Genomic DNA, 24410 nt, shown 5'->3' with positions numbered 1-24410 from the left:
ATTTAACAGGGATGATGAAATTGACAGTTTAGGTTCCAGGTTGTGAGGATACTAATCTCAGTAGAGAAACTGACTTGCACAAACTCCAGGTCACTAGAAATCCAGCAGTTTATCCACTCTTGGGGTATAAAACTCATCTCTGAGTTTTGGCCCCAGCTGCACGCTCTAGGAAACAAACAATGTAGATTTAATTCCTCTTAAGAAAGTAACTTTAATCTGTGAGGAAAGAAGATGAGAATTTAGTTTTTCTTTCCTGAGGGAACTGATGTACTTCTAGGTTTAAGTAATGGCACCTAATACAATGGGGATGGATATAAATATCCTAAAACAAAGAGCAATAGAAATAACACTTGATCTAATAAAAATATTCTAGGCAATAGCACAGTAGCATCATACTACAATACAGCATTTGCTTTTTTATAGCACCCAGTATGCCCAATCTATCCAGGGCAGTGGTTTTCAACCTTTTTTCATTTGCAGACCCCTACAAAATTTCAAATGGAAGTGCAGATGCCTTTGGAAATCTTAGGCATAGTCTGCAGACCCCGCAGGGGTCCACAGACCACAGGTTGAAAACCACAGATTTAGGCCCCCAGTCCTGTAAATGGCACTGCACTGATGGACCCCTCCACTTCAACCCACCCATGCAAAGCAATTTGCAGGGTCAGGACCTAGGTGTGTTTTCATCCCTGTCCTTTTAGACCCGTGGTGCTGAAGGGCCGAGGTGACGGAACTGCTGGTGCGTGTGGGTACTGCCACTGGCGCCCCTTGGGAAGCTTTGGCGCGCGCACCAGCGCCCTCAGTCAAGGCTCGCCATGCAGACACACGTGACCCGGCTACAGCGCCCTGGGGGGACCCCCGTGGGAGCAGCTCCCCGCGTGCCCAGCTCCCGCCTCGGAACGCGCCGCGCGCCCCTGCCCGCTGCGACTCCAAACAGCGCCACCCCCCCCCCTCCGGGCCCGGAAGCGCGCGGTCACGTGACTGGCTGTGAACGGCCCAAGCGGGCGGCGAGGTAGACGGAAGCCCCGCCCCCGAGCGGGCTTAGCCCCGCCCCCTGCTCCGCGGCCGCCCGCCCCCTCCCCCCTCCTCGCCCGCCCGGCTCTGCGCGGCGCAGTCGGCGGGCCGAGGCCATGGTGGAGCCGGCGGACGAGGCGCCGCTGCTGTTCTGGGCCGAGGGCCCCGCGGTCTCCCTGCCGCAGGCCGAGCCGGAGCGGGGCGGCTGGAGCCTGGCCCCGGGGGGGGGCGGCGCGGCGTGGGGCGGCCCCGGGGGGGAGCGGCCGCGGGGGCCGGAGGCGGAGCAGGACCAGGACCAGATCGTGGCGGTGTTCGTGGTCACCTTCGATCCCCGCTCCGGTAAGGGCGGCCCGGCCCGGCCCGCGGGGATGCTGCGCCCCCTGCGTGCGCGGCCGGGGGAAGCCGCGGGCGGGCGGCCGGGAGCCCCTCCCGCATCCATCCCCGCGGGCTCCGCTGTGACGGGAAACGCTGCGGCCCCCTGTCACCTCCCCCCAACCCCCACCCCGGGGAGGTGCCCGCTGGGGATGGGGGGGGGTGGACTGTGGGAATCTCGCTTCTTTTCCCCGCCCCCCCCCCCCGCGCTCCCAGGCTGAGCCGCCGGGTCATCGCTGTCCTGAGTTGGGGAGGCCTCGGCAGGTCCCCAGGAAAACGCTTCCAGGGGATGAGAGACACCTCGGGAATCCCGCTCCGCTTCCTTCCTTTCCCCCCACCCCTCGGGTTGAGCAGCCTGGTCATCCCCGTGATGGGTTGGGGATGCCGCAACAGGTCCTTTCTCAAGGGAGATATTGCACACCTGCCTCCCCCATCTAGTGCTCATGCCCATGGGAGATGAGAGAGAAACCCTGTGGGAATCTCTTTCTCGCCTACTCTCTCCCTCCCCCACTCCCTGGCTCAGCAGCCTGATCATCACTGTGGTGAGTTGGGGCTGGAGGGCAGCCGGTTCCCAGAAAACACTGCTATATTCCCCCTCTTTCAGAAAAGATTGCTACGGTCCTCCTTTAAATCCTCCCCATAACCCACTGATCTTCATGGGGTGATGGAAAAGCCCTGGGAAACTCTCCCCACTTCAGCACCCTCTATTCTGGTGATGAGCTGAGGCAGGTCTCTGTAGCTTTCTCTCACAGGAAAATATTATACTGTGTGTCCCTGTTTTCGCCATAGGTATTTATTGGTAGTGGGTTGAAGCAAGCCATGGAAGCCTCACCCACCAAACATTGGTTACAAACAATCACTTGCTGCACATACAGTGTGTTAGATGGTGATGAACATAGCCACCATCACTACAGTATCTGACCACTTCCCCAGCATGCATGTTGTTTTCCTGTGGCTTGCATTATATTTGCCAAGTATAGCGCAACGAAGTGCTATTTACTTCCGTTCATGCAACTTTGAGATCTTGGTGTTGCTTTCCCTTCCTCATCATGGGACCTGTGCAGATTAATAACACTCTGCTTATCTAGAGCGTCTTTCTTCTAGGAATTTCAAGTGTGTTACATATGTTAAGGGATTAAGCCTCTCAGAATTCCTGTGAAATAGGTAGAAGAGTAGTAGTACAGAGGAGGAAACAAGCACAGAGAGGCTCTCTTGTCTGATGACCATGCAGCAAGTCAGTGGCAAAGCTGGGATAAGAATTCAAGATCTTTGACTTCCATTCTCACTAGATTCACTGCCTTTTTTACTGATTCTACACATCCAGGGGGGATAATGGGAGGCAGGGCAGAGAATGTATGTAGGTAGGTGTGTTGCCACGTCAGAATAAGTAAGTGGGAGAAGAGGGCATATGGGAAATAGGGGTTAGCGCTAGAATTTAATTTTCTGTTAGTTCAGGAGGTGGCTTTCTCTAAGGTGCAACCAAAATAGGTGACCTCGGTGTTATGACAGTGTATTGGACCCCACAGTATAATAATCAAGGGAGTGAGGTTTAGCATTCCAAATAAGTGTGATGTTAAATATGATTAGAGTCTCCCTGGGCAAACCTCAGTTTTTCCTAAAACTCCTCTGCCATTTTGAGAGTAGGCAGTTGGGCACACAGAATGAAAAGTGGTTCTGCAGAAGTTGGACTACTTTCTAGCTGTATTTTTAAGTACTGGGTAATGGCGGGTAATGTACCAGTACATCTTGTCTTTGGTGCTGGTTTTATCTGCTGTGGAGGGTTGTACTTAAGTGCTTCCACTTATACAATATAATTCACAGGGAAATAGTGAAAATGGGATGTAAGGAAGTGGTCAAATTTGACCTCTATTGTCCACATGCAACTTTTCAAAGGGGGGGGGGAAACAATCACTCTTCATACTTCTCTACAACAAATAACTTTAGAAAACGATGTCTCGTAGCTATAGTTAAGGCTACGATTATGTCACGAAAGCTGTCACTTCCAGAGACCTCTGTGACATTTTCCGCATCAGCCTCGGGGAAGCACCCAGGCAGCAGGGGGCCCTGGAGTTCCCAGCTGCTGTGCAGTGGGGGGGACCCTGGAGCCCCAGCAGCTGTGGGTGCTGGACACTCCTCCCTTCCCATTTTGTCAGGGATATTTTTAGTAAAAGTCAGGGACAGGTCACGGGCTTCCATGAATTTTTGTTTATTACCTGTGACTTGTCCATGACTTTTACTAAATATATCCGTGACAAAATCTTAGCCTTAGCAATAGTATCTGTATGGAAGAAGTAAATTACGTCCCTTGATGGGCAAGTAGAGCAGGGGTAGGCAACCTATGGCACGGGTGCCGAAGGCGGCACGCAAGCTGATTTTCAGTGGCACTCACACTGCCCGGGTCCTGGCCACCGCTCCAGGGGGCTCTGCATTTTAATTTAATTTTAAAATGAAGCTTCTTAAACATTTTAAAAACCTTATTTACTTTATATACAACAATAGTTTAGTTATATAGTATAGACTTATAGAAAGAGACCTTCTAAAAACATTAACATCTATTACTGGCATGCGAACCCTTAAATTAGAGTGAATAAATGCAGACTCGGCACACCACTTCTGAAAGGTTGCTGACCCCTGATGTAGAGCATTGACTTGTACTGCTGCTCTTCTTAGTGTATGCACAATGTGCCTCAGGTGGCATGTGACCAGGATTCACCGAATTTGGTCTGCTGGTTGGATTATTAGCTTCCCAGCTTGGGCTGGGTATTGACAGGGAGTGCGACGTGAACACTGATCCATGCCTTCTGCTGACTGTACCCAACAAATCAGAGCTCTGCTACATATTTATTGGTGTCATACCTGTCTTGAGTTCTGTCTGCACAGGCGACTCTGATTTTTTTGTTTGGTGCTCAAGAGATTAATGTTGTTTTCCCAAGGAGTGGTGAACTTATCTCTCAATTGTCTTTCATCACACACTTGGGATCTTGCTCAGTCCTACACAAACATGGTATTAATTCTCTTCTGTTATTGACCTAAGTAAGCAATGCTGAATCATGACACTGAGATTACAGAAAATGCTAACCCCTTCATTGCTAGCTCACCACTGCATCTGCTGTTGTCCATTATTAACTTCCTGTTGGTAGGTTAGAGCATACCTGCCATATACATTCACACATGCTGTGCTGCTGTTCTGTCTGCCTCGATCTAGGGTCTTATATGCATCACTTATGTGCAGGGCCGGCTCTACTGTTTTCGCCGCCCCAAGCAGCATGCCGAATTGCCGCCGCAGATGGCGGGGGCAGTCCGGGTGCCGTTACGGCGGCACGCGCGTTTCCGCGGCGGCAGCAATTTGGAGGCAGCTTCTGTCTTCAACCGGAAGACAGAAGCTGCGCTGCCACGGACAGCTGAACATAGAAGCTGCCGCCGAATTGCCGCCGCCACGGAAACGTGCGTGCCACCCTAATAGCACAGGGACTGCCCCTGCCTTCCATGGCGGCAATTTGGCACGCTGCTTGGGAGCAAAAATACACGGACTGCTACCCCTTGCAGATTGCCGCCCCAAGCACCTGCTTGGAATGCTGGTGCCTGGAGCTGGCCCTGCTTATGTATGTATTTGTACATACCACTATCTGAAAGGTATCTTTCCTTCAGTCAGCAGTGACTGGCTTCTTGTGGCTTTGTATGAGAGGACCAGGGTGGCTATGGCAGAAGGACCGGGTCACAGAAGTAAGTTTTGCATTTTGCTCTGAATACGCTGAAGTTTCTGTGTATCCTGACCTCTTCTGGGAGTAAGTTATGGGCAGTAGCCAAGAAAGTTTGGTCTCCTGCATGCAAAGCATTGCTCTTGAGGTTGACAGTCCCATAATACCGCAGGAACCTGGCTCTCACAGGAGGTCATGACTACGCAGGGTGTGATGGTCCCCTCAGTAACTTGTGCCAAGCCCATGGAGGTTGCTGAAGGTGAAGACTTCTTTCGTATGGCTTGGGGAGGTAACAATTACAAATTTATATCTAGATTTGATAGTAGGGACCTTGCTGCAGTAATGAGCTGGTGAATGTCTTTCAGGCCCCTGGCGAATGAACAAAAGGGACACTCAGAAATGATGTGCTCCTTCATTTGTGCCTAGTGAACACAGTCTCCTACAGGTGTTTGCCTCATTTTCCCATTTAAAGAGGTTTTGTCCACATCTCCCAGGAGATGTCCTGATGCAATTCAATCTGCACCAGTCTTTCCAACATAAATCAAAACCCAGTAGTTCCTTGACAGGGTCAACAATGAGCTGTTTGTTTTGAGCAGTCGAAACGCTCCCTGTGGTTCTCTATTTAGCCTCAGCATCAAAGTTAAGTGTAAGTCTCTTGATGCAGACCCATAGAGGGTTGTGGGATTTTAATTTTGTCTTTGGTGGGTTCTGCAGGTCATCGTGAAGTGGGGTCTTCGTGTTTGCATTGATGTGGTTGAGAAAGTGAGATGTCTGGGCAGCTCTTCTAATCTGTGGAGGCTGGATGTGCAGTAGGACCGGGAACCAGTTGACCAGTGTCAGGAATGCTCAAATTGACTCTATGCACATGGCGTTATTGAGTTGAGTGTTAAGGCGTTTAGTGTGACTGCTGTGAGACCACACTGGTGCACAGTATTCAGCTGCAGAATGTACCAAAGAAGTTGTTGCGGTTTGTAAGGTCCATGGACTGGAGCCTCAGGGTGTTCTGGCCAATTTCCTGATAAGCGCGACATGAGACCTGACCTTATAGCGGGTGTTCTCGAGGTGTTGTCGAGAGGTTAAACTCTGGTCCAGTGTAACACTGAGATACTTTGAGTTAGCCTCATGGCTGACACTCTCACTGCAGAACTGCACCACGAGTTTGGTATTAGCCATTTTATTGTTCAGATGGAAAGTGGACACCATGTTTATTTTTGGGTTAGGCTTAAGTTTCCAGCATTGGAAATAATCAGCCATTGTGCTAAGATCTCGGGTTAGGGTGCAGCTGATGGTGTGGGGGCTTGTATGCTGAACAGCTAGGGCAACATCATCCACATAGATGAATTTCCTCAACTCCGTCGCTGGTATATCCATGGTGTATAGATTAAAAAGTATCGGGGCCAGGACAGAGCCCTGAGGGATGCCTGAGTGAAGAGTCCTTGGTCTACTGATCTGGCCATTAAGGTGTACCTTAAGCCAGTGGTCTCTGGTCATCGCTGCCAAGAGGCGGATCGTTTGTTGACAGTGAATGACGCTGGAGACCTTGAGGAGGAAGCCCTGTCTCCAACCGGTGTCATATGCCGAGGACACATCAACAAGGGCGATTCCTGTCTTCAACTTCTGTTCTCAGTGTGGCCGGTGAGTGAAGCTACTTGGTCACAGCAGTTCCTCTTCTGGTGAAATGCTGCCTACTTCACTGGGAGGATGTCTCTGATGATGTCTGTCAGATGGTGGAGCAGCCCCCCATTCCATGAGATTTTATGTTTGGCAGCTTTGTGGTTGTCTTTTGCGCATATTTCTTGGAGGGCCACGATGTCAATGTGATGGTCTTTGAGGGTCCTTGAGAGGCAAACTGCTTTTTCCATGGACATCCCTTCTACAGTAAGTTGGTATATTTGCTCATCCTGCCAGCTGGAGAGGGGAAAAGGTGTTTTTTGTGTGGCTTTATTGGGTATCCAGAAACAGCAAGGAGTCCAGATAGGGCTCATCTGTAGGATAGACACAGGAGGGACAAGTAAAGAGAAGCACTGCTGTGGGATCTTTCAGGCTAAAGAGAGATGCAGTCTCGCATTTTTTGAGGGGCACTTGTATCAAACTTGTCAATGTTTGGCATCTTGGAATGTTGTGCACAGTGTTGGCTGCCCCATTACTGTTTCCAGGTGGTGCACTCTAAAAGAAATAGGAGCAGGTCAAATTATGTGTCTCACTACTTATGTGATTGTGGTGGGCAGCCAACTATCTTAGTAGTAAGTTTGGGATGCTGCACCACTGTATTGCTTTATTAAAGATGTTCTAATGGCACGTTTACACTACAAAATTAAGTCAACCTAAGTTATGTTGACGTACAGCCATCACAGCAATTCAATCACTTTTGCATGTCCAGTGCACATGGAGCATTGTGAGACGGTTTCTGAAAGGCAGTAACAGTCAATGTAAGCAACACAGTGTCTGCACTGTCACTGCGTCGGCCTAACTAAATCAACTTAAGTGCTATGCCTGTCGTGGAGGTAGAGTTATTAGGTCGGTGTAGTGGGTGAGTTACATCAATAGGAGCTACAGTTTAGTGTAGACACTTAAAGAGTTAGGTTGACGTAATTAACTCTGTAGTATAGAGCAGGCCTAAGTCGATGGGAGAGAACTCTCCTGTCAGTGAAGTTGATCCACCTCCCTGAGACTCAGTAGCTCTTCTGCTGACATAGCACTGTCTACATGGGGGGTTAAGTTGATATAACTATGTCACTCAGGGATGTGGATTTGTCTCATCTCTGAGCGATGTAGTTATTATACCAATATAAGTCTGTAGTGTTCTTAATAACACTGTAGCTTGCGAAGGCCTCAGTCCTTCAGCTGGCTTTGAGTGGCCAGACTACTAGTCCTGCAAGTGGAGGATCAGGCCTACAAGTGAACCAATAACTGCTTTGAAAAAGTCCAATTCACCATTATTAAGCTGTTTTGTTTCTTTTTTGTATTTCTTTCATTCTCCAAGTTGAGCTAAATCATGTTTAGTTTCACTTTCTGGTTCTCAGGCACTAGCACAGCGTTGCAGTGTTGTGTTGCAGATACTGCTTGGGAGTGTATAGATCTAAAAATGTGTTCACTATCATGTAGATCTTCATGTCTGTGTGTGATGCCCCCCAGCCATCCCCACCCCCATGAACAGATGGTTACTTTAATAAAGAAGCTAAATGCTGGTGTCACAGTAGCTTCTGGGAGCATCCAAAAATAAGAGGAATAGTGCAGAAAGTTACAAGGGAAACTTTCTTTGGCTCCATTCCTTCCAGAAGCTGCTGATGCTCTTTCTGACTTATCCTGGTGCTGATGAATGGCTTACGAAAGTTCTTCAAGGAACCTGTGAGCTTCTCTCTTTGAAGCCTCGCATTGTGCTCTAAAGTTCAAGTTGTTTGAATGCTGCTTGGGAAGTCCTTCCTCACCAGCCTGGGAGCTGCTTTGTGCATGGTTAGGGAACGGAGTAGGCTTCCTGCTCTCACAGAGGCTTCTCCCTTCCCCCTCCCTCCTGACTGTGGGCAGCTAAGCTTGTGCCTGTGGGAAAAGTCGCTCCTTTGTTTGCTCTAGCATCTCGCCTGACTGATTTTTATCTCTTTGCTTGCTCCATGACTGCCACGTCATCGCACAGGGCAAGGTGGTGAGAGCGACTGCCCAAAAGTACAGCTGTTGGTGGCTAATGTTCTTTTTAATGGAAGATCCTAGAAAAGAGTGCAACTGAATGAGTTTATTCAGGTGTGAGCATGTTGACCTCCAGTGGTTAAAGCACAGGACAGGGTTCTAGTTCCACTTGCTCTGCCACTGATCTGATTTGTGGAACTGGGTGTATTACTTAACCTCTGTCTGTTTGCACATCTGTGAAATGGGGATAATACTTGCCATCCCCCGAAGTGATATTTGAGGCTTAACTAATTGAAGGTACTTTGCTGAAAGGTGCTGTGGAATGATAACGTATTACTATTAATTATGCAGCTGAAGATCAGTAGTTGATTCATTATGAGCATTAGACTTTCAATTGTGTTTGAAAGAGGAACCTGCGGGAGAACTTGGGAACTTGGCGCTAACCACAACTTGTGGTTGAGGGAGCCCTGATCTACTTCCTTAAACTCTTCAGGGAAGGATCATCTCGTGTCGTTTTAAAAACAGTTATATGTAGCCATTTTTTAAAATGTATAACTCTAAACACAAACCACAGGCATTATCATAGTGGCTTCCTCTGCCAGCCTTGTACACTACCTAAAAGGTCCAGGTACATCAATAAAGGCTCTGTCTTCTTATGTATTTGTACAGCACCTCGCACAGTAGAGCCCTGATTGCAGTCTCTGGGCGCTACCATCATAAAATGAGAAATCCCCTTTGTAGGGGCAGGATAGCTCAGTGGTTTGAGCATTGGCCTGCTAAACCCAGAGTTGTGAGTTCAATCCTTGAGGGGGCCACTTATGGATCTGGGGCAAAATTAGTACTTGGTCCTGCTAGTGAAGGCAGGTGGCTGGACTCAATGACCTTTCAGGGTCCCTTCCAGTTCTATGAGATAGGTGTATATATATGTATACACTTACTCAAATCTTCTGGAGAGTCCTTACCCACTTCCTTGCTTGGTTGTAGTGACTTTTCGTTAGCTGTGTGATGACATTGCTGACAAGACAACCTAGGACTGGCCTCCTCATCTCTGAACAGAATGGATTCATGTGAAATCTCTGCTGTTATTGTAATTAACTTGCTGTATTTATTTCTCTCACCAGGCCCCAAAACCTATTGGAAACAATGTCTACTTGAGCAGAAAAACAAGCTACTAAATTCCAGTAGCTAAATAGAATTATATGTTCGCCCTCCTTTGTGCAATATGTAAAATACAAAGAAGGGCCAGGATTTTCAGAAATAGTCACCTAAAGTTAGGCACTTATTTAAATGTGGAGCACCCCACAGCTCCTACTGACCCAAATGGGTGCTGCTGGGTGCTCAGTTAGTTTTGAAAATCTGCTACTTATTTAGGTGTCAAATTTTAGGCTCTTGTTTCTCAAAGTCTTGGCCAAGTCTAAGGCCTTGTCTAAACACACAAGTTGTACTGTTTTAACTACACTGCTATAAAGTGATGTATTCCCACACACATCCCAGAGTGGATGTTGTTATATATGTATAGTGTTTGGGATGGGGAGTAAGCTATACTGATACCAGGTGCCTTCATACTGGCATAACTGTGTACACGCTAGGGCTTGTAGTAGTATAACTTTTGGTGGAAAAATCTCATCCCTGAATATTTGTATTGGTCCAAAATCTGTATGTAGCCCACAAATCTGTTGTGAAAGAGTTTAGGATTAGATTGACTTGTAATATTTTGTGTCTTTCTGATGGCTCATCTTTCATCTCAAAAAATACTCTCTCTCGTCATCTCCACCCCAAGATCAGACTTTTTAGATATTCTTTTCTATTTCAGGCATTAAATTTTTCTTGTTGGGGTGATAGTCAAGTTGCCAATTCATTCAGTCTTAATCTTTTCTGTATCTGTGCACTTTTGTATTTGCTGGAACAATTATTGTGTTGAAGAGTTAGGAGGTTGGGAAATCTGTGAAACATTTCAGTCAGCTCTTAAAATATTAATTAGCTTGAGCTGTGTTCCATGGAAGCTGTATAAGGGTGTTGGCTTTAAGATTCCTGTTTGCCCAGTCTTACCAAGGAAGATAATGGGCTTCCAGAGAAACGATCCATTGCCCAAGCAGAGCCATCAAGAAGGATAGGAGTGGTCGTGAAGTCTCCACACCCACACTTTGCGTGGAAGGTGGAATACCAGCTGTCCTGTGGTTTGTATCGAACCATTAAAATATCACAGGTCTAGGTCTGAGGATTGCATGTACTGGGCCTTGGACTAGTGAAAAGGAGGAAATCCTTCTTGTAACAAAGTTTTATATACTAAAAAATACAACCAGCTGATTTGCTCAGAGGCTTGGAATTTTGACAAAGATGGCTTTGTTGGCAGAGTGCAGGTGAAGCAGTCAAAGGTACACAACAAACTTGTTAAGCCAGTAGTTAAGTTTTTCACATGAATATCATGGCCGTATATGTGGCGTGTGTGTGTGTATAACACCTGTTTTTTTTTTAAGCAGTAAGGTTCCACTGACATGAGCGTGGCTGGTGCTACAGTTTACCATGTGCTGTGCGTACACTCCTCCCTACCAGTAGTGATCATAACACTTTCACTTTTGGCCATAAATCTACATACAAAGTTCTGGCCTGGGCTTTTTAATACCCCTTCATGAGCCTGGCAGAAAGGGGGGAGAGTCCAATTTCCATTCTTCTTGGAGATTTGACTTCTAAATGATTTAGATAATGGCACAGAGAGTACACCTATAAAGTTTACGGATGATGCCAAGCTGGGAGGGGTTGCAAGTGCTTTGGAGGATAGGATTAAAATTCAAAATGATCTGGACAAACTAGAGAAATGGTCTGAAGTAAATAGGATGAAATTCAATATGGACAAATGCAAAGTACTCCACTTAGGAAGGAACAATGGATTGCACACATACAGAATGTGAAATGACTGCCTAGGAAAGAGTACTGCAGAAAGGGATCTGGAGGTCATAGTGGATCACAGGCTAAATATGAATGGAAAGCAGTGTAACGCTGTTGCAAAAAATAAAATAAAGTAAGCAGACCTCATTCTGGGGTGTATTAGCGCAGTGGTTCTCAAACTTTTCTACTGGTGACCCCTTTCACATAGGAAGCCTCTGAGTGTGACCCCCCCCCAATAAATTAAAAACACTTTTTAATATATTTAACACCATTATAAATGCTGGAGGCAAAGCAGGGTTTGGGGTGGAGGCTGACAGCTCACAACCCCCCATATAATAACCTCACAACCCCCTGAGGAGTCCTGACCCCCAGTTTGAGAACCCCTGTATTAGCAGGAGTGTTGTAAACAAGACACAAGAAATAATTCTTCTGCTCTACTCCATGCTGATAAGGCCTCACGTGGAGTATTGTGTCCAGTTCTGGGCACCACATTTCAGGAAGAATGTGGACAAATTGGAGAGAGTCCAAAGAAGAGCAACAAAAATAAGTAAAGGTGTAGAAAACATGACCTGTGAGGAAAAATTGAACAAATTGGGTTGCTTTAGTCTGGGGAAGAGGGGGGACATGATAACAGTTTTCAAGTACATAAAAGGTTGTTACAAGGAGGAGAGTGAAAAATTATTCTTCTTGACTTCTGAGGCTAGGACAAGAAGCAATGGGCTTAAATTGCAGCAAGAGAGGTTTAAATTGGACGTTAGAAAAAAAATTCCTAACTGTCAGGGTTGTTAAGCACTGGAACAAAATGCCTAGGAAGGTTGTGGACTCTCCGTCATTGTTGATTTTTATGAGCAGGTTAGACAGACACCTGTCAGGGATGATCTAGTTATTACGTAGCCTGCAGGGGACTGGACTAGATGACCTCTTGAGGTCCCTTCCAGTCCTACCAGTCTGTGCTTCTTGCCTCTCTTGAACAGGATTTCTAAAATCCTTTCTGAATCCAAGACTTTATCATGGCAACATGATGCACTTTCCAAATGCCTGGCTATTTAATTTTACATCCTTCCCTTTGCTCTGCTTTTGCACTACAGTGCTGAGGAGAGGGGTCAGATTCTCAGCTTTGGAGACTGAAGTCTTCTGTCCATAGAACTCTCACAGCACGAACATCAGTAGAGTTAGCCCCTCCTTCACTGCCCTGCCCAAGTACCTGGAGGGACTATCTGCTGTAGCTTCTGCCTGGCAGGCCTTGGAGGGGCAAGTCTGCAAGATATTAAACAGGTTCTGAAATAACTCTTGAGGCCCGTGCAATGTACTGGTGTTCAGTGCAGCATGTCTGTCTCACAGGCAGTACATGGAGCGTGGTAAGGTTGCATCTGTGCTCTGTCTCAGGTACTGGAGAGACCCATCTCACTGTAAGGCCATGTAATAACGGCCCTGTATTACTCCGAAAACTCCCCTTTTAGAATACTGTTACCAGTGCACTGCTCCTTGATACCCAAGTGGTTGAAACCTGGCTGCTGCTGATTTGTTGCTGCTTTTTTAGTAGAGGGTGGGACCCATTTCTCCTCCAATGAGAAGTTCTCGTTCCCTTGCCCCACAGGTAACATGGTGGAATGGTGTTTGCCCCAAGACATTGACTTAGAAGGTGTTGAGTTCAAATCCATGGCAAGTGGGTCGCACAAAGTCCAGTCGGATTTCATGTGAGTATATTTGGGCTGCGCTGCTCCATCCCATCCTCCTTAGCCACACACGCCCTCCTCCCTTAGTCCAAAGCAGTAGAAATGAACACTGCCCATCAGCTAAGGCCCCCCCCAGATTGACTTGCCATAAACTAGCTGCTTTGGAGTGAATTTTCCAGATATTTAGCATCCGCTGCATCAAATATCTGCTCTTTATGTAGGTCCTAACGTATAATGACTTCTGCTCTGGTGGCCGGCCCGCCAACAATAGCAGACCGGGTTCCTAGAGGTAAACTGACACTAATGCATGAGGCACGAACAAACAAGGAAGCAAACAGAATTGCTAATTTCAGGCTCCATTAGGAATGTCAGCAGTCGGGCCAGGAGGCGTGGTGGGGATGGAGCAAACTCTTTGCCAGATGGAAAAGAGCAAAATGGGGGAAGGGGAGGTCTTTTTGTTTGTGGTTTTGAGAGAATGCAGAAGAAAACATGTTTTTAAAAAAAAACTTGGATGTCTCCTTTAGATGTTGAGTAGTGATCATGTCCTGTCCCCATTTCGCTTCCTCTTCCCTCCCTCCTCCTAATGGGAATTCTAGGCCATGCCCTTCCCATCGTATTCCTCCCCACTCTGCTCTCAAGGGCCCCGAGTTGTGGTGCCTCCCTTTGGCCAAGGAGAACCGACAGCTGCTCCCTGTAGAGCTTGTAGACTCCACGATTGGCCAGAGGAGGTGTTTGTTTCCATTCTCTGCAAGCCTGGGAGATGGCTTGGGGGCCAAACAGGCCATTGTTACGACAGCTAGTCTGGCTGTATGAAGTGTGGTATGTTATCCTCACTGTTCTTTGGAAACACGACGTTATGCTCCCTGGGCCCAGGTTTCTACCTAAGCCTCTCATCTGAAAATTTTCCCATCATTGCTAACACAGGTTCCACTGCACCAGTGCTAGCAAAGGTTGGGCCTTTAGTGGGAGGAGAGGCACTGGAGGCTCCCAGCTTTCTGAATACTGTGTAATGTAGACCATGCTGTCAATAGATTTAGAAGACATGGTTAAAACGGCAGAGGCCTGTGTGCACAGGAGGCGATGTAGGGGGTGGAGAACTGATATTTTTGATGGCCCTTCCTAGGATCTGCTTGTTATACCATGCCATGTATGTGCCTCTCTTCCCACCCTCCCCCTTTCTAGTTATCTTTTGTTGCACATTTGTCCCCAGTTATTTCCGGAAAGGGCTCTGCTTCGGCCTGGCCTGCTTTGAAAACATGCCCGTGGAGAGTGAATTAGAGCGTGGCGCCCGCATGAAGTCTGTGGGGATTCTCTCCCCTTCGTACACCCTGCTCTATAGATACATGCACTTCCTAGAGAACCAGGTTCGGTAAGTTGTCTGTGGGATACAGGATTGGCTGCCTGTGCTCCTGGACTGAAGGGTCTGAATGTTTGTGTGGATGGTTGGATGTGAAGGTTTCCCAGGCTACATTGAACATCAGGTTGCATGTCATTTGAAAGGTAATTTTCCCTGGATGTGCAATAAGGTTTGAGCTTTGAGCAAAGACTTTGAAATGTTGCCACATTAAGACCTTTTTCCAAGAAACAGTACTCTCTCTCCTCCACCTCTCCCCCCCCCCACTTGTGTGTGTGTTGCAGGAAATGAGGATCATGATGGAGGAAAGAAATTAAACTTGAGTTAGTAATACAGGACCACTTCAGTGTGTAACACTTTTTTTTTTAATCTGCTGGAGAATTGCTTGTTTTGAACAGGTATTAGAGCAAAGTAATTGTTGATTTCCTTCCTGTCCCTTAAAACATCAATTTGCTAAAGGTTTCTTGAAAGATTTTTATAGCCAACAGTGAGATTTTGTTCTTGGCTACATACATGCTTCTGCTCTCTACACAGCGCTGTCCAGTGGGACTGCAGGATCAGAGCTTGCCAAGGGAATTAAGTAAGGGTAAAAGAGGACTTGCAGGAAAACGCCCTCTTGTTTGAACTTGTTCTAAATGTTGAAAACCAGGATCCATTCTCCCATGCATGGAGTATGAGAGTCCTGCCTGACCATTTCAGCCCTGCCTGTTTTCCTTGGATGCACTGAAAGATACAGATGCTTATGATGCTGGTGCCACAGCCTGTGAAACCTGAGGCACCCAAGGCTGAATCATGGACTAGGAGACATATATGGCTGGGGCAAGGGCCCTGGGGTCTGTGGACTCCATAAATCTTTCCTACTTTTTGTCTTTTCTAGACACCAGCTGGAGATGCCAGGGCATTACTCCCACCTAGAGGCATTTTATGATGACAAGAAGGGGGTTCTCCCTGCTGGCAAGGGTACCTCCAGCTCTCAGCCACCCGTCCACTGGCTGCCCTCCATCCACAGATACATGTATCCAGAGATGAAGGTGAGGCAGGCGCTGTCCAGCTTGTATGAACATGCAGTGCACTGATGCTCCCACTGGGTGTAGGACTAGCTCATTTGTGTATAGCAAGTCTCTCTGCTAGGCAAGCTAGTGGAGTTTTCTCCGTGCATTTCAGCATTTGTGGGCTGAGCCCTAAGCTGCACAAGGTAGATTCCTGTTATTTAGGCTGAGTATCTCAGGCAACTATCCACTGTTGCAGTGTGTTGCTCTTGCTCCCACGCATCTAGTGTCACAAGTGTGGTGGGTGGCGCTGGGCTCTATGTATCTACAACTTGCTCCCATATTCTGTTTCTGTATTTAGCATCTCTGTGTGTTCTTGTAGCATCTCTCATGAGCCGTTCTCTTCCTCTGACCCTCAGATCACACACCCTGCAGGCTGTATGTCTCAGTTCATTAAGTTCTTTGGAGAGCAGATCTTCATCCTCTGGAAGTTCGCTCTGCTACGCAAGCGCATTTTGATATTTTCACCACCGCCAGTAGGAGTTGTCTGCTATAGAGGTACGGCGTCACGGTCAAAACCCTCAAACTTCTTCCTTCCCACACCTGAAGGACAGTGACTTGTACACATGCGCACACACCCCTCCTAGCTGATATGGAGGGACGCAGTGCTGTTCTCCCAAGACAGCTGCTAGGGAAGGTGAGGGGCAGGGTTTGCAAAGCAACCCTGAGGCTCCCCTCCCCTACTTCTTGCAAGCATGTTTTTCTCAGGCCTTGTTGGCCCGAAGAGCTATGAACCTGAACTCTTGTCTCTGTGTGGCAGCACCAGATGCTGTTGTCTGACTTTCATTTCACCAACAAGCTGGGTGCAGGGGGAGAGAATGTCTAAACATTCTGCAGGAACTTAAGTAAGAATTTAAATAACATGTTGCCCAATGGGAGAGTCAGAGTGAAATGTAAGAGTTTCAGTGCTGGTCAGATGCCACTATGCTGTGCTATAAACACTATGTTTAGGAGCACTTTAGGCAAATGGGGACAAGAGAAACAAGGAGGGGGCATTGTGGACCCTACTGAGAGGGAATATTGTGGGCATTGTATTATCCCTTTCTCTCACCTGCAGTGTATTGCTGTTGCTGCCTAGCCAATGTCTCACTGCCTGGGATTGGGGGGACCGTTCCAGAGTCCAAGCCTTTCTTCTATGTGAATGTGGCAGACATAGAAATGCTGGAGACTGAAGTGTCTTATGTGGCCTGTAAGTTCTGCAGCCTCTTTGCTTCCCTACTGCTTCACCCCCAGCTGCAATCTCTGATGGATCAGGAGGTACCTTTTAAAACTTAAGCTGAAAAAATCTCCTGATGGTGAGAGATACTGTGAAATAATAGAAAAGAGATCTTAACCTGCGTGGGTGTGGCCAGGTCCTGTTCTCATCCAACAATCACTGGATCGTAACGTGCCTGGGTGTGGCTGTGTCTTGTTCTCATCGAACAGCGAAGCAAGAGAGAACAGCCACCCTGCAAGGAGAGTGTCTGAAAATCTTCCTCTCCCCCGGTCTCGGCAGGTACGACAGAAAAGATCTTTGAGGAGAAGCGAGATCTCTACGACGTCTATGTGGATAACCAGAATGTGAAGACGCACCACGAGCACCTGCAGCCACTCCTGAAGATTAACAGTGCCGACAAGGAAAAATATCGGCGGCTCAATGACCAGAGGTAGTGGAGGGGACCTGAGTGGTGGAGTGATGGGACCAGTATCTCAATCTCTTCACTTTCTTTGAATTGTCTTGTCTTCATTTTCCTGATTTCTTGCTGCTTTGGTTTATTCTTTTGACCCTCTCATTCATTACCTTTATGGTGGTGGTTTGTATTACAAACAGAGTCTAGAAACTCTAACTGAGATCAGGGCACCTTTGTGCTGGGCACTGTGCAAACACACAGTATTAGTCAGTCCCTGTCATAGGTTTATTCCCCACTCTGAACTTTAGCGTTCACAAGATGGGGACCTGCATGGGCTCCTCTAAACTTAAATCCTAGTTTAGATCTGGTAAATCTGCCACCAGCCAGGTTTTAGTGTCTGGCACACTCTCTGTTCCCTCAAAACTTTCCCTGGGGAACACAGATCCAAATTCCTTGAATTTTAACACAAAGGGAAGAAAACCATTCCCCCACCTTCCTCCCCCTCCCCTAGTCGTTGGGAGAGAGACCTTGATTCAAACTCTTTGAATCAAAACAAAGAGGGATTCACTTTTCCCCCTCCCTTCCCCTGAGAATCCAAACAAGGAAGAAATCAATCAGGTTCTAAAAAAAAGGATTTTATTAAAAGAAAGAAAGAAATTACTCTATCTCTGTAACACCAGGATGGAAAAAAATTACAGGGTCTAACTTATAAAACTGGAGAGACTTCCCCCCCCCTCCTTCCTCAGAATAATCAAAGTAACAGCAAACAGAAATAAAGATATTTTTCCAGCAAACACACAATTGCAAATGCAGAAATTAATTATAAGATTAATCCGCCTTTCTAATACTCACTATACTGGATAGTAGGACATACTTCAGGAGAACTTGGAGATCTATCTGGCCTCTCTTAGATCCAAAGAGAGAACAGCAACCCAAACAAAGAACACAGACAAAAACTTCCCTCCACAGAGATTTGAAATTATCTTGTCCCTTGATTGGTCCTCTGGTCAGGTGTTCATCAGGTTACTGAGCTTGTTAACCCTTTACAGGTAAAAGAGACCTTAACCCTTAACTATCTGTTTATGACAGTCCCTGTCATTCTTAGATAGACAAGGTAGATAAAGGGTGAGAAGGGAAACAGGCACGGAGATGAAGTGACTAGCCCAGGGTCATGCAATGGGTTTAGGGGCAGAGCTGGGATAGAATCCAGATTTCCTGACTCCCAGCCTAGTGCCCTGTCCATGGGACTCTGCTGCCACCTATAGATTAAAGATGAAGGTTTTAGTACCTTTATCTTCAATAAATGGTGATGTCTCCAGTCAGAATCCTGTTTGGCGCTATTGCTCTGGGGTTCGTTGCTTGTACATGTGTTTGATTTGCCTCCCTTCTCCCAGGCAGATGTTGATGTACTCTCAGGAGGTGGAGGAGGACTGCAGCTCCTGTGAAGAGGACCTCTTTATCTTGTGAGTTGCTCCCTGCACCACTGAATAACAACCAGGCTCTGGGGAGTCTTTAAAGTGTGGTTTCGCACTGAGGGCCTGTGCACCACTGGCAGCCTAGGGTCCAGTCGTTGTCTCACTGGTTTCATATCACACTAGCTTAGCTTGCACATAGAGAGATGTTTGGGGGGCTGGAAGTGTTTGGAGGGGATATGGGGACCCATAAAGCATGGGTTGGAAATGGAAGAGATTTCTAGAACACCAGCATCTTCTGACCCTCTTCAGAATTCCTGGCTATGCTGGGGGAGGCCAAACAGCTTGTTGAGATGCAGACAGTGCTCTGGCTGTGGGGAGCAAACTGTCTCTGCTTGTCGGCTGGGCGGTTACATGTGTGGCGGTTTCAGAGGAGGCTGGGGTGAAGGGTTGGGTAATGCTTGTGTGGTTCCTGCAGTCTGTGAGGAAATACGTGGCAACTGAAGTACTAAATAGACCCTGGCTCCTCCTATGGAGCCCTTCACCGCACACTATTATTGCTCATGTCCTGTGGTGGGAAAGGGATATGCATGAGAGTAATGCGATTAAATTGTCTAAAGGAAAATTGAGGGTGACTATTAGGGAGAGCTTGCCAAGACTGAGGTGCTTTGGACTATGAACAGCCTACCACAGCGCACAGGGGAAGCCTCATTGCTCGAGTCATTTAAAACTAGACTGTGGTTGGAGAGGATATGGGACCAGGGAACAGTGCTGTACCTGAAAGGGGATGCAGGAGGTGGCCAATCGAACTTTCATCTCCCAAGTTCTGTTCCTTGTTTGGTGCTGAAGCTTAGTCATAGCTAGAATCTGGTGGCTCAAGAACAGGTAATGGAGAAATCATTTGGGTCAGCATAGTGGCTTGGTGCTTTTGTCCACTCAGTTCCCACACTGTATTAGGGGAGACATATGTTGCATTTCTACACTTGGTCTTTTATTCCCCACAATAAATGTGTTTGTTGAGTCAGCACCCAGCTTAAATAAGCCAGCCTGAAGCCTGTTGAGTAAAAGGTTCACTATTGACCTACCACATGTGCAATACCATGTTGGAAAGAAGGTAGGAATGTTTAAAGTGGGACTCTGGGGATGGTGTAGAAAATCTGTCTTCCATTTTTCTTTTCAATCCCATCTCCTCTTCCCTGTTGGCTGTGTCCTGCAGGTTTTTCATGGAGCAGAACAATCGGATATTTCAGACACTGATGGAGGTGTCAGCCAGCCAGGACAAGACCTTGACAGCTGACCATGCCCGGGGCATGGGCCTGGACCCACAAGGTGACCGAAGTTTCCTAATGGACCTGCTGGAAGTGTATGGCATTGATGTCATGCTAGTCATTGATAACCCTTGCTGCACTTAAACTGAGGACAGGAGAGACAGGGAGCAGCGATGGCTTTTTAAAGACTATGGAACGTTGCTTAGGAGCATCACTGGAACTCACCACACCGTCACTGGAAGGATCTCATTTATTTAATAACTTTATACAGAAAAGTATTTATAATTTTAAACACAATGCGATTTTATTTTCCTTTCTTCAGGATTGACTGCTCAAGGTTTTGGTTTGGTTTTTTCCTGATATCCATAGGAGCAATGGCACCTTTTCACCAGCCCTCACAGTTGACATTGGCAACTGCTTTTGGCCTAGTCTGGACTTTTGAAGGGCTGGAGATTTCAGGGAAAGCACCTTCTCTCATGGGGACCAATGTGAAATCATGCATATTTGAGCCTTCAGGAGTTGACTGTGGAGAATGTCCCCTCCCAGTGCTCCCCAATCTCTTCAACATCCTTCACCCTACCATGTCTCTCACTGGGGACAGTTAATTATGCAGGTTAGACTCTGTACACTCCAGTCGCCCATCCTTTCAGCAGTTGAGTTGGAGTCTAACCACCATTCCCATCTATAGCAGAAGAAAACGGTTAAGACTAGACATGCGACAGGATCATGTGATCACTTTGCATTATGGGATGGTAGAAGGTGTTACATTCTCATTTCCAGCATTTGAAAGGCGGAGTGATCTAGGCCCTCCCTTCCCCATTTCATGCCTGGCGCGCAGGAGAATGGAGAAGCTCTTCACCTCCTGGTGTCTCCTAACTCCTCCTTTATTTATTATTTGCATGGATCCTGCTTTGATTAAAGATTTTAAAACAGCAGGATAGTGTCCAGGTAGCCCCTACCGAGCAGTGACCAATATCATAAGGGCACCCTGCAGTTGCTGTGCTTTGCAGTCTCTTCTCAGGGCAGGGGTGAGCACTGTTGATAGAGCTGTGTGGGAAATGCTTGGCTCTGACTCGTCATCAGCCCTTCCATCCTTGCTAACTTCACCAACAGAATGGGCAGAATCTTTCTGCAGGGTCTGCTGCTTACTCCGGCTTCCTGTCTTGTTCTCCCAGTGCCATGAGTTTGTATTAGTTTGTGCTTTGCCCTGGCTACCAACTAACCAGTCATTGTTCTGCTTGAGCATTCAGTTAAGTGGATCATGATTTTGTCCGGCAGCTGTCAATGGGACAGCCCACTTATTTTTCAGTGAGAGGTACAGGAGGTTGTAGCCTGGCCTTACTATTTGCAGTGAGTTCCCTTGTGGCTTGGAGTTCCTGTGAGTGAGAGAGAGCGCATAGAGATTTCTCACTCCTCAGCAATGGGTGTGGGCCAGTGACCACTGGCTGGACAATAGGGCCCCTTGCTTGTTCCTGTGAAAGGCTGGCTGTGTTCAGGATGCCTTCCTCCCCTTGCAACACTTGAATGGATGATGCTAAGTCCGAGGAGTAACTAGCTGCCTTGCAGCACCTGATGTTCTTACTGGCCTTCATTCAGCAAGGCAGTACCACTGACTACTCTGTCCTGGTGACTTCAGTAGGTTTACTCACATGCTTGAACTTAGGCATATGCTTAAGTACCTTGTTTGAACTGAGACCATAATAATCTAGCTGCCCTTTCCCCTGGACTTATTTCAGCATCTTGGCTCTCTTGTAAGCCATAATCCAGCATTTCATGTTCTAGCCCTGTAACTACTATGGAAGTGTTCCTTGCCATAAGCAGAATGGACACTCCAGTCCTTCTTTCTTCTGGATTTTGCTGCTGGATAGGGTTCAGCCTGACCACCCTACATTCCCCTCAGTTCCTTGTTTTAACCCATGTATTTATTTAAACACACCTCCCCACTCAAAGAATCTCCTGCACTGCATCACTGATTTAGCATCTGTGCCTTTTGAGGTACTTAGAGGCAGGCACATTCCATCTCTCCATGGGGTTTATCTCCAGCAGACATCTCAGTTGTTTACTTGAGATTCAAGGTCTTTCCTAACCCAAGGGAGCAGAGAGTTGAGGTTGAGGGAAGGGAAAGGAGGGAAACAACCTGGCACAGGCAAATCAAGGCCCTCCTAGTGCTATTTTAACTAGTGTAATAAGTAGCACATCACAGCCTCCAAAGTGCTGGGTCAGCAAAGTGGAGTCTTTTTTCCCTCTGCTTCTCCTGGACTCTGACTGCTTTCCTACAGGAGAAAAACATGCTGCTACTTTTGTTGTCTATCCTCTGCGGTTGTATTGCATTAATTCTCCCTACAAGGGTAGCGTTTGACAGACTGAAGAACTTGAACAGAGCTGGTTGCAATTAAAAGGTCACTTCTGAGGAAGGCTCTCTCTTGATTTTTGTTTTGCTTTTGTTTTGACCTCTTTTCAAGCTGAATTGCCCAATACAATCCACATTTGACTCTGCCCTCAGTTGGTGCCCTCTCACCTCATTTCTGTTGGGTTCTATCTCACTACCATCCCCACCCAAGAAGATTCTCTCTGCAAGGAGGAGGTACGGCAGACATGCATTACTGCGGTTTGAGTAACCTATGTTAGGAATAAACAAAGGCATTGAAACGTCAATCACCTAGCTCCTTTTTGCTATGGCTTGACTAGGAGTTTTGCTCTGATCAGCTTTTGGGGGCCCTCTCCTGCTCCCACTGAAGTTGGTAGTTCTGTTCATTTGACCAGGAGCAGGCATTTAGTTTGTATCCTTGGGAGGTTACTGCCCTCTGCAACCTAAATCTTTAACATGTTTCTGAGCTGTAGCAGGGTCGTGTGTGTTCATGCGCTGTCAGAAAACCAGCTCCATCAGAGGGCATTGCCAGAAGAGGATAAAGGAGGAGCAGCAAAGCGATGGCATAGCTAGGGTAAAAGAATCAGCTGACTTGCATCCCAGCTGGATAGCTATAGTCTGTCTGCTCTCCTGTGTAATCCGGTTTCCATAAGCCTTTCTTGAAAGGCAGCTGCTTCAGGAGGTGAGAAGTATCCAAACAAGAAGGGCCTCCTTGTTGCTCTATTGGAGGGAATTTGCTGCCTAAATATGAGGCAGTGCTGTGACTCACCTGCTTTGGCTGTCTGAAGTAATTGCTCCTCATGCCTGGCTTCTTGGTAGTGAAAGCAGTGGTAGTTCTGCAACCTTAGGGTAGATGTGTGGAACCCAACAGTGTGGTATAGAGGGATTGGTTAAGAATTGCTAAGGAAGCAGTTACTGGTTTCTGCTTTTGAAGACAAAGCATTATTGCACATATTTCCTCCTAGTATTACAGGCAACATGAATCTGAATTCTTCCCCTCTTCCTTCAAATGTCAACTGTTAAGAATTATTGCAACCCTGTGTAGTGCTTTGCTGTTCTGGGTGTTTTTTTAAACCCCGTGCAGCTAGAAGGTCTTGGTAAAGGAGGGTGTTTTGGGGTGGGGGAAGAGGAGAATGTGTTTAACAGTAAAGCTTGTTTGTTTGTTTTGATTAAAAGGAGGACAAGATGTGACACTGTCTTTTTGTCATTGGGAGCTAGTGGAAAATCCTTCTGCAGAAATGTTGAAAGTACTTTGTCTTTAAAGTGGTGCCTTTTAGGTTTTTTTAATGTGACTATGGCATGCCATCTGATCCCCTCATAACTGCTATGTGACAAAGTTGTAATGTCTCAGATCGGAGTCTTTCTAGCCTCACACTAACTTCTGTGTTTAAAGGAGAGAGCAACAGCCTTTCCATCAGACTCTACAGTGGCATTCTCACCATTGATTTGAAATGGGTCTGTATGTAAGAACCCAGTTCTTCCCCGCAGGGGGAGAGAGAGAAGGGAAAGTGGAAGCTGGTTAAACTTCCAAGAGTTCTCTGAACTTTGTATTAGTCACAACTACTTAAGCAGGTCATAAGATCTATCTTATGTGTAACCCTTGTACTACAGGGCTGTATGTAATTGTAAGGGCCCGGGCTGGATCCACTGCTGTCAATGGGCCAAGGATTTCATAGAATTGTAGGACTGGAAGTGACCTCAAGAGGTCATCTATAACAGTCCCTTGCACTTATGGCAGGACTAAGTATTATCTAGACCATCCCTGACAGGTGTTTTGTCTAAATTGCTCTTAAAATCTCCAATAATGGAGATTCCACAACTTCTCTAGGCAATTTATTCTAGTGCTTAACCACCCTGACAGTTAACGCTTGCTGAAATTTAAGACCATTACTTCTTGTCCTATCTTTAGAGGTTAAAGAGAATAATTCCCCCCCCCCCATCTTTCTAACAACCTTTTATATACTTGAAAACTGTTATGTCCCCCCTCAGTCTTCTCTTCTCCAGACTAAACAAACCCAATTTTTTCAATCTTCCCTCATAGGTCATGTCTTCTAGACCTTTAATCGTTGTTGTTCTCTGAAC

General features: G+C 46.9%; 1 protein-coding gene across 1 annotated transcript; it reads left to right on the top strand.

Annotated features, from left to right (window-relative positions):
- Positions 1-1130: 1130 nt before the first annotated feature.
- On the top strand, positions 1131-24109 carry DENND11 (DENN domain containing 11). Its single transcript, XM_044989515.1, has 9 exons — positions 1131-1353; positions 13189-13288; positions 14478-14636; positions 15499-15652; positions 16030-16168; positions 16728-16859; positions 17166-17316; positions 18675-18743; positions 19909-24109. Exons 1-9 carry the CDS (start codon positions 1131-1133, stop codon positions 20102-20104), a joined length of 1323 nt encoding a protein of 440 aa, XP_044845450.1. The 3' UTR covers positions 20105-24109.
- The last annotated feature ends 301 nt before the right edge of the window (positions 24110-24410 follow it).

This window comes from Mauremys mutica, chromosome 1 (assembly GCF_020497125.1).
Source record: "Mauremys mutica isolate MM-2020 ecotype Southern chromosome 1, ASM2049712v1, whole genome shotgun sequence".
In the NCBI taxonomy this organism is placed as follows: Eukaryota; Metazoa; Chordata; order Testudines; family Geoemydidae; genus Mauremys; species Mauremys mutica.
Note: the sequence above shows the minus strand (reverse complement) of the source record. Positions and strands in the feature narration are given on the sequence as shown.